Consider the following 10,523-nt stretch of genomic DNA (forward strand, 5'->3'; position numbering starts at 1 on the left):
CTTTAGTATAAAAGAGCAGAGAGCAAAATTTGATGGAGGGCAAGAGTTACAAAGGCACTGGGTTGTGAAAAGGGTGAGAGAGTGAAAGACATCCAGGTCATAGGGAAGAAATTATAAAACTGGGAAAGGGGTGTTGAAGAAAAGCCTCAGACGGACGTGATCCACTGGAGCATGTGTCTTGCTTTGCTTTTCCGTCAGGTGTAGCACAAATCCCACCCTGCCTTGCATTAGATTCATTCATCTTCCTTTTACAAAGTGGCCACTTACAGTTGTACCTCCAGGTCAACCCACAGGTTGGAGCTCCTCTGTAAAGGTGTCTTAAAGCGAATGAGGTCTTCCTGATGGCATAAAGGTGGTTCAGGAACTGAACAGGTGAAGGTGCTGTAGGCAGGGCTGGAGAGGCTCCAGACATGACTTGACAGAACTGCCCCAAATCAAATTGTCATTGAATTCAATAACAACAAAACAACGATAGAAGTAATTTATCAAGCACTTACCATGTGCTGGGTCCCATGCTGCCTTTACGTACCTTATCACACCCAATTCTCTGAGTAACTCCATGAGTAATTATCCCTGTTTTACAAAGGTGAAGAAGAGAATTGAAGTCCAGAGAGGTTGCTTGGCCACCAGGAATGTCAGAGTTGAATGCAAGCCCAACCCTGTCCTCCTCTAAAACTACTGGAGTTTCCAAGTGCATTGGGTCATTTAATCTGAAATCCCCCTGGTGCCAAAGTCTTGCTAGATGAGACTCGGGGGTTGTGGGGGAACGGAAGATAGTCGTGACTGGAGCTAGCATCTCATCAGGAACAGGCCACCAGTGCTCAGGGTACATGGAGGACCACAGTTCCAGGGCACCTCTGGGTTTCCACTTTTTGGGAGACGTGAACACACCAGTAAGTGCCTGTGGCTGGGGATGGGCATCCAGGGTGAGAAAACAATCAGACACAAAAAGGATAAAGAAAATGTGGAGGGCTCCCCGCAGGGTGACAGGTCACTTCTGGCTGCTAAGATTGGGACTTTGCGATCTGGTTTCACTTTCTTGATTCTTAAAAATTAAGCCTATGAAGCAGAAACTGCAAAGAGCAAGGGACTTGGAATTTGAGGCTGGACTTTGAATCCTGGACAAACCCTGTGACCAAGGGAAAGGACTCACTCTGCTAACTTCCATTTGTCCTCATTCTGTTGCTAATGGCAGGGGGTGTTGAAGGGTCTCTGATTCAGGGACCTCCCCCAAGTGTTCTTTTCTCTCTTGCAGACTTATTTTGTTCCAAAATGGCATCTTCCTTCTATCGAGTTCTCTTCGTTGTTGGCCTCTGGGCTTCCACCCGTTGTGCACCCCCATCCAATGCCCCCAGCAGAGGGTCCTCACACTCTTCCTCCACGAAGAGCACCTGCACCTCCCCACTGTCCTCCAGCAACACCTACTTCGCCTTCCGCCTGTACCGGAGACTGGTTTTGGAGACCCCGAGTCAGAACGTCTTCTTCTCCCCCGTGAGTGTCTCTGCTTCCCTGGCTATGCTCTCCCTTGGGGCCCACTCAGCCACCAAGACCCAGATCCTCCAGGGCCTGGGATTCAACCTCACACATGTGCCAGAGTCTGCCATCCACCAGGGCTTCCAGCACCTGCTCCACTTGCTGAATGTCCCCAGCAAAGACCTGGGCTTGAAGTTGGGAAGCGTCCTCTTCATCAAAAAGGAGCTGCAGCTGCAAGCAGATTTCCTGGACAACGCCAAGAGGCTGTATTCGTCGGAAGTCTTTTCTACAGATTTCTCCAACACCTCCGGTGCCCAGGAGAGGATCAACAGCTACGTGAAGAAGGAAACCAATGGGAAGGTTGTGGACATAATCCAAGGCCTTGACCCTCTGACAGCCATGGTCCTGGTGAACCACATTTTCTTTAAAGGTAAGGATCTGAGAGGTTGGCTTTGACTTTGTTCTGTTTGTTTGTTTGTTTGTTTTGTTTTTGCTTAGTCAAATATGCAAGGTAGACAAACCCTAGATAGCAGGGTGGGGAATGAGAGGGCCTAAGATCTAGTTAGTTTTGCAACTAGCTGACTGCACGACCCTGGATATCTCCCGTTCCCTGTCCTAGCTTCAGTTATCTATTACGATAGGGGCTCATTCAGCTATCTTTGGATAGACTGATTAGGTGTCCTCTGGGGCTGACACTGGACTCAGTGGGAAGCCCATAGGAAAAATCTTCTGGAAATAGCTTGGGAGAAAGGATCTCATCTCTTGCCACCACCAGCAGCCCCACTGCCCCCTGAAGGTTTTAGAGGGACACAGAGCTCTCTGACAGCCCAGTTTAAGACACAAATCCAAGGGTGAGGACACTTTCGTAGGTGTGGAAATGTAGACAAGCTGATATAACTGTCGTTCACCTTCCCTGTACATCTATCTAGAGCTTTACAGTTTACAAAGACACTGTGTTGCAGTAGAAAGAATATCAGCTTTGAAGTCAGGAGGGTTTGAACCCCACCTCTGCCCCTCCCTTGCTCCATGATCCTCAGCATGTTGCTTTAAAAGATCTACCATGAACTGAGCACCTGGTCTGTGCCAGTCTTTTTGCTCACTAGATGGACGAATGGAAGATAAAACCAACTTCATAGGGCTGTGCTTGAGGCTAAAATGCCGGGACCCTCCAGGCAGAGTTACTATGGGTGTTACTGTATCATCTCTCCCTTCCTTCCCCATATCTCCTCCCCTTTCTTTCTCCCTTCCTCCATCCATCTGTCCACTTATTATCCACCCACCAGTTCATTCATCCATCCATCTATCCATCCACTCAGCCAGCCAACTATCTATCAGCCTATTCACCCACCCTCCATCCACCTATTTACCTGCACATCCACCCATCAACCAAGCTGTGCACCCATGTATCCATCCATCCTGCAAAGGTGGACGAGAAGGAAAGAAAACTGAGCCTTTATTAAGTAACCTGTACATTATATGTGTTGTTTGATTTCACTTAATTCTAGTTTTATTGAAATATAATTCACATACCATGAAATGCACTATCTTAAAATGTACAGTTCAGTGGTTTTTGGGTTTTAGCACATTCATAAGCTTATGCAACTATCACCATTATGTAATTCCAGAATGTTTTTATCACCTCAAAAAGAAACCCCACACCCATTAGCAGTCACCCTTTATTTATCCCTGCTCTCCCCCTCTGGCAACTAGTAATCTACTTTCTGTCTCTATAGATTTGTCTATTCTGGACATTTTGTGTTCATGAAATAATACAGCATGATTCCAGGCCATATCATTCCAAGTCTTTTGTGTCTGGCTTCTTTCACTCACCATAATGTTTCTGAGGTTCATCCACGTTGTGTAGCATGCGTCAGTACTTAATTTCTTTTTATGGCTGGACGGTATTCCATTATATGTATATGCCACACTTTGTGTATGCAGTCATCAGTTTGTGAACGTTTGGGCTATTTCTACTTTTTGGCTATTATGAATAATTTTGTTAGGAACATTAGTGTACAAGTCTTTTGTGTGACCATGTTTTTAATTCTCTTGGATATACCCCTAGGAGTGAAATTGCTGGGTAATAAAGGTGATTCTGTTTAATTTTTTAGAAACTGGAAACTGTTTTCCACAAAGGCTGCACCATTGTGCATTCTCACCAGCATTTTATAAGGGTTCCAATTTCTCCACATACTTGCCAACACTTTGTGATTATCTGTGTTTTGTTACAGCCATAGTAGATGTGAATGGCATCTCGCTAAGGTTTTGATATGCATTTCCCTAATGACCACCAACACTGAGCATCTTGTGCCTGCTGTCTGCTCTGTAGACAGCATAGAGTTGGGCCATGTGTTTTTTAAATGACCATGGAGGTCCTTAATCTCATTTTTTGAAAATACCACCACACCACAAAAAACTGTAAAGTTCTAAACAAATATACATGAGATATGAATGACGGTTACACTGGCTTGTCTACATTTCCACACTATAAAAATGTACTCACCCTTGAATTTGTGTCTTAATGGGCTGTCAGAGAGCTCTGTGTCTTTCCTCTAAAGCCACTTCCCCCCAGTTGATCCTCGTAAGCATTTTGGTTAGTATACTTTTGCCCCAACTATTTACCAATGCCTCAGACAGCTGCAAAATTTGTCACCGCCTGTAACTGTTTTTGGCACATGCCCTTTGGGGAAAATAGTTTTGCATTGGTTGAGCTCTGTATCAGTCAGGGTTCCAGAGAGACAGAATCAACAGGATATGTTATATATATGAGAGGGGATTTTGGGGGGGGATTAGCTCACACGATTGTGAAGAGAAGTCCTGCCATGGGCCGTCTACACTGGATGCCGGTAGCGTGGCTCAGTCCAAGTCCAAAGCCTCAGAACCAGGGAGGTTGATGGTGTCTTTGGTGTTAGTCCTGGAACCCAAAAGCTGAAAAGTCTCAAGCTCTGATGTCCACAAGACAGGAGAGAAGAGTGTATCCCAGCCCCAGAAGAGAGAGAGAGCAATTCACTTTTTTTTTTCTGTTTTCTGTTCTCTCTGGGCCCCCAGCGGGTTGGATGGTTCCCACCCACATTGAAGGCAGATCTTTCCCACCCAGTCCACTCAGTCTCTCGTGCTAACCTCTGTTGGAAACACCCTCACAGACACACCTAAAACGATAGCTTTACCAGGTTTCTCAGCTTTCCTTAATCTAATCAGGTGGACACCTAGTGTTAACCTTCACAAGCTCCAGATTATATCAAACACAGCTTTACAAGTGATGTCTTCCAACACGAGACAGGTCAATAATGACAATTCTTTGGGAATGCTTTCTTTAAAGGGCTTCAGCCCCATTTTTTCCTGCAGTGGCTCTCAGGTTGCTGGATTTCACTGCAAATGTGGGCTATTATTTTTCAAGGCTACTGCAGGGCTGGAGAGTCGGGTACGGGACTAAGGCAAGTTTTAAAAACCACAAAGTTCACTGTTCTTACCAAGATTCATCTCTTTTTCTTTAATAAATTATTTCTCAGTTTGCACAAGCATTGGTTAATTTCCAGCCCCCTAAAAAAGTTTATTCTGATCATTGTTGGCAGTTTCCTCATTGTTTTTATGGATAAGTGAGTTTCAGAGGTCTTTACCATTTTTGCTGTCTTCGCCTCACTAATTGCACCGTGACATAAAGACCTCTCTTCTCTTTGTGCTAGCCAGGTGGGAACAGCCCTTTAATGCCGCAGAGACAAGTAAAAGCTTTCCATTCCTGGTGGGCAAGCGGACGACTGTGCATGTCCCCATGATGCACCAGACGGAGCAGTTTGCTTTCGCGGTGGACCCAGAGCTGAACTGCTCTGTGCTGCAGATGGACTACAGGGGAGGCATCGTGGCATTCTTTGTCCTCCCTGGCAAGGGCAAGATGAGACAGCTGGAGCAGGCCTTGTCAGCCAGGATGCTGAGAAAGTGGAGACACTCACTCCAGAAAAGGTGGGCATCTGTGTCAATTTGCTGGCACCTGAGGCAGGTGATGGCACACATCCGAGGATGGGGAAAAGACTGTGCTAGCAGCTGTCAAATAATCATTCCTGCAAATTGAGCGCGTGTCGCATGCTGGACAGTGAGCTTGCTGCTGTGTTTACATGTTTGCACTTGAACTTCACCATCACCTGATACATGAGGAGTCTTATTACCCACCCCCAACCCCCTTTCACAGATAAGGAAATAGAGGATCCAAGAGGGCAAGTGAATTGCCCATGGTCATGTAGGTATTATGTCTCTGCAGAGCTATTATGTCATGGTAGCTGTTATGTGCTAGCAGAACTTGCTCTAGAAGCCACTCTGATATTGAATTCCATGGAATGATTCCATAAAAGCAAACAAAGAAATAAAGCATCAGTGCTTACTGATGAAATAAGGATAATAATATTACTGAATCTACTGGTTGTTGCAAAGATAAAATAAATTATTATCTATAAAACCCTTAATAGAATGCCTAAGTGATAGCAAGTACTCAATAAATATTACCTAAGAGTAATATTATTCTTAGTCCTATAATTATTATGGAGGATATAATTATTATTATAAAGGATATTAACTATAAGATAAAAAGGAATATCAAAGTCTTTTTTCTAATTTTTTTTTTATTCCAAAATAATTGGTTGGTCATATCTGTGGGGTACGGTGTTGAATATCAGTACCTATGTGCAATATGTGATGTTCAAGTCAGGGTAATTAGTATATTCAGCATTACACAATGTAAGCATTTTTTGTGGCCCTTTACCAATTTCTCACTAAGCTCCCTCTGCCTCCCTTTTCCCACTTCTGCTGGCCTCAGTTCTGTTCTCTCCTTTTGAAATTTCAATGAATTATTGTGATTGTTCTCTCTTCCTTTCTTTCTTTCTTTTTGTTTGTTTGCTTCTTTCTTTCTTTCTCTTTTAATTTTGTTAGCTCCCATTTATGAGTGAGGACGTGGATTTCTCTTTCTGTGCCTGGCTTATTTCACTTAACATAATTTTCTCTAAGTTCATCCGTGTTGCTGCAAACGGCCAAATTGCACTCTTTTTTAGGGCAGTGCGGTATTCCATTGTGTAGATACACCACAGAGGAGTCAAAGTCTCATGCTCAGTCTCTTATCAGTATTTTTTTGGTATCATTCCCAGGGCCTTATAGTCTAGGAAAAGAGAAAAGATAGGATTGAGGATAATTGTAATTCGAGAAGGACAATGATCAGTGCCCCAGGGGAGGGCAGGCAGAGTGCTGTGGAGCTCTGAGCAGCGAGAGATCATTTTCAGCTGTGCTTGCGGGAAGGCTTCAAGGAGGTGGTGGCATCTGAGCATGGGAAGGACAGGAACACATAAAAGCTTGGGAAGGGCATTTTTGGCAGAGAAAACAGCACTGGCAACGATTCAAAATCAAGGATCAAGAGAAGCTGGAGAATGTTCCCGAGGTTTCTTCTCTTCTCGGACTGTTACTGGATCTGGGAAGAGGACGAGGAGGCAGGAGGGAGGCTGGGGAGGGAGCGGAGAGCACCGAGCAGCAAACGGAGCAAAGAGAAGACAGAGGTGCCAAGGCCAGCACAGGCGACAGTGACAGGGAGGAGATGGCTGTCCATGGTGTTGGGCGTCACAAGAGCTCTGTCAGACGAGGACAGAGAAGTGTCCACCCTTTTGTGCTCTCATTTCTGCAAGTCACTCGGTACATGACTCTGGGCTAAGCACTAAAACTGAACTCACCACCTTTAAGATGAGGAAAATGTTACTGAATGTGCCTGCGACAATGTCTGACACATAGTAAATGCTCAATAAATGCAGGCTGTTTACTCCTGGTTCGGGGAAATCATTGTTACCACACAGGACAGTGCAGGTATAGAGTGTTCCCAACACGGAAAGAAGTTCTGTTGGAATTTGCTTCCCTCAGGGATTATCAGGGTTTGTGTCAGGAAGGGCTGGTGGGAGGCTCTCTGAGCAGGGGGTGGCAGAGGAGCTCCGTCACTACTTGGCATCTCCCATTAGTCTCCACCACGAGCTGGGCCACCTCCTCACCTCCGCACCCTAGTTAATTGGGGGGCCGATTTGTCTCCCTGCATATCTTCAGCACTGGGCTTGCTCAGCTGGGAAGCTACTTCCAAAGCAACCTGGGCTGTTTGCCTGGGTTGTATTGACCTTTTTAGCAGCAACCAGCACTGTCTGGAGGAAGAACAAAGTCTCCTGAAATGCCACCTAGAAGCAGAGACAGACACAGCAAGGGCTTGTAACCTCATCTTTTTTATTTTCCCCTTCTCTACAGGTGGATAGAGGTGTTCATCCCCAAGTTTTCCATTTCTGCCTCCTATGACCTGGAAACCATCCTCCCAAAGTTGGGCATCCGCAATGCCTTTGATCAAAACGCTGATTTTTCTGGAATTACAAAGAGAGACTTCCTGCAGGTTTCCAAAGTGAGTTGATTGAGAATATTTGCAAGAAATCCTGAGCTGGAAGCAGCTATAGAGATTAGCTAACCAAGCACTCTCATTTCATTGATAAGGAACAGAGGCCAGGCAGGTGAAGTGGTTTGTCTGTGGCCAGAAGACCCAAATCTTCTTCTTTTTTTTTTTTTAAAGATGACCAGTAAGGGGATCTTAACCCTTGACTTGGTGTTGTCAGCACCACGCTCTCCCAAGTGAGCTAACCAGCCATCCCTACATAGGCATCCGAACCCATGGCCTTGGTGTTATCAGCACCACACTCTCCCAAGTGAGCCACGGGCCGGCCCCAGAAGACGCAAATCTTGAGGCTGCCAGGCCTGTGGCTTCCCGGCCATCATCCCTCTGCTGCACAGGCACTCTTTAACCTCTTCACACAAACGTTCCGAAGGCCCAACTACAGTTCTTTGAGAATCTAGCCTGCCCTCTACAGGCAACGTTGCTGCCCCAACCTGCTGAGGACGAGCAGGTGCCCCCTGGCATTCGACCTCACTTCCTTCCTCCCTAAAGTTTAGGTTCTCGCACAAACATCATAATGTGGCTGCTTATAAGCCATTTGAACCACGTAGATGTGTTCTTTGGCTTGTAGTGTTTAAAAAATGAGAAAGAGAGAGATGACTTTTAAAACAATATATTGGATCTAAAAATCTGGATTTCTGATCCTTGAAACAAATCACCAAGACCGATTCCCACATGGCAACAGTAAACCCAAACCCCTACACAGCAGCGATGGCCAGACGGTAGCCTCTAGGTCACTGGTGCTTCCCCGCTCTTACAGGAGGGTTCCTCACCTCGTTGGGCTTTCCTGTGGGTTCCTGATCCCTGGCTTAAAATTTTATTTTGATCATGGGTTATAATGGTCAGAATTGGTTCTGGGGTGACTGAAGGGGAACTTCCTCATTGGTTTCCAGGAAAGGATGCCAAGAGGTCCCATTGGAATACGAGGAGCATAGTGGACCTTTTCCCAAGGAAAATGCTCATGTGCACCGATGAAAAATACTGCCTTTAATCACAGGGAGTTTACAGCCTCCCTGAAGCTTAGAAGTGCATGAACCTCAGATTAAGAATCTCTTCCCTAGGAGACAAGGAAAGGATCCTTCCTTCAGTAATAGCAACTCACGTCCACTGTTCAACAACTGTAGCAATTGCTTTTGCAAGCAAGTGTTCTGTGTGACCTCCTCTAATTCACACTATACCCTTGTGGGATACATGCAATTATTACCACCTTTTGTAGATTTGGAAACTGAAGCACACAGCATCTAAATGACTTTTGCAGCAATAAGCGGCAGAACTGAGACTCAAACCCAGATCTCCCTGGTCTGTGTTTGAAGCCATTAGACTCCATGTGCAAGAGCTGATGGACTAGTAACCGCCACCAGCTGCAATCTACTGAGCAAACCTAATTAATGCTAGGCATTTGGTGTACATAATCTTGAAGCCTCTCAAGGCAGGTGTTGCCATTCCCAGGCAAAACATCAAAACTCAGTGAAGTAAAGATGTCTCCACGGGGACCACTGACACTTGTTTTTCCCTTGGCAGGCTACCCACAAGGCTGTGCTGGACGTCGGTGAGGAGGGTACTGAGGCTGTAGCAGCTACCGCCACCAAGCTCATAGTCCGGTCAAAGGACAGCCCCCCTCATGCCACTGTATACTTCAATAAGCCCTTTCTAATGCTGATTATAAATGAAGCCACAGATTCTATGCTCTTCTTAGGGAAAGTTGAAAATCCCACCAAATCCTAGGTGGGAAATGGCCTGTTGACTGATTGTACATTGATACTGCACGGGAAATAAACCACGTGCCTTCTCCTGTTCCGAGGGTCCACCTGACCCCAGCAGAGCTGAATTCCTGGTGGGAATGCTACTTCCAAGTCTCCACCATCAAACCATCAACAAAGACCCCAGTCACTGGCTAAGGTTCATTAACCCTACTCAGTGTCCCTTTCCACAGATTCTCCCAGGTAACTAGCTTCATGGAGTATTGCTGTGTTGGCATATTTCCCTCACTCAGAGCTCCTGGGAATAATAACATATAGGTCAGGCACCTTTATTGCAGAATTACAGTAACAAATTCAATAAACCTAAAATGTGAATTCAGCTGGCAACAGTTTCCACATACCTGCAGCGTCCTAATCTGAAAATGATTAGTTAGTTAACTCACAGTGGCTGGGTGGTCATCCCATGACATTTCAGCAGCTGCATGAATTTGTTTAATCATTTGTTCAACGAAAACTTATTGCACACTTAATATATGCTAGGAGTGAATCGGGTGGACACGGTCCCTGACCTGCTGGGCCTAGATGGGGGAGACAGACCACTCGGCAACAACAATAAAACCACACGTATGAATAAAAATTGTCATTACCAATTATAAGTGCTGTGAAGGCATTGACTAGGCTGGTTGAGAGAGTAATAGACAAGCAAGGGCTGTTTCGTGAGTGCAGAGGCTGTGAGTCAGGAATGAGCAGGTGTGGAGGGGGAGGGTCAGAGGAAGGCCCTTATGGCTGGAACATCGTGTGTCACAGATGAAATGGGAGAAAAAAGGACACAGAGGTACAAGGAGGTCAGATGATATAGAGTGTTGTTGGCCAAGGAAAGCAGTCTGGGTTTCGTGGGGAGT

General features: G+C 45.6%; 1 protein-coding gene across 1 annotated transcript; it reads left to right on the plus strand.

Annotated features, from left to right (window-relative positions):
- The first annotated feature begins 1,272 nt into the window (after positions 1–1,272).
- Positions 1,273–9,646, plus strand: LOC103582454 (serpin A9-like). Its single transcript, XM_008564047.1, has 4 exons — positions 1,273–1,903; positions 5,157–5,430; positions 7,729–7,876; positions 9,443–9,646. The coding sequence occupies exons 1-4, from the start codon at positions 1,273–1,275 to the stop codon at positions 9,644–9,646; spliced, it is 1,257 nt and encodes a 418-aa protein (XP_008562269.1).
- The last annotated feature ends 877 nt before the right edge of the window (positions 9,647–10,523 follow it).

The sequence above is a fragment of the Galeopterus variegatus genome, unplaced genomic scaffold, assembly GCF_000696425.1.
Source record: "Galeopterus variegatus unplaced genomic scaffold, G_variegatus-3.0.2 Scaffold16321, whole genome shotgun sequence".
NCBI lineage: Eukaryota > Metazoa > Chordata > Mammalia > Dermoptera > Cynocephalidae > Galeopterus > Galeopterus variegatus.

Excerpts from the sequence above, each read along its gene's own strand:
- LOC103582454 (XM_008564047.1), top strand. The coding sequence starts at position 1,273 with ATGGCATCTTCCTTCTATCGAGTTCTCTTCGTTGTTGGCCTCTGGGCT. Across the intron at positions 1,904-5,156 it reads GAACCACATTTTCTTTAAAG|CCAGGTGGGAACAGCCCTTT; the intron begins GTAAGGATCTGA and ends TCTTTGTGCTAG. Across the intron at positions 7,877-9,442 it reads ACTTCCTGCAGGTTTCCAAA|GCTACCCACAAGGCTGTGCT; the intron begins GTGAGTTGATTG and ends TTCCCTTGGCAG.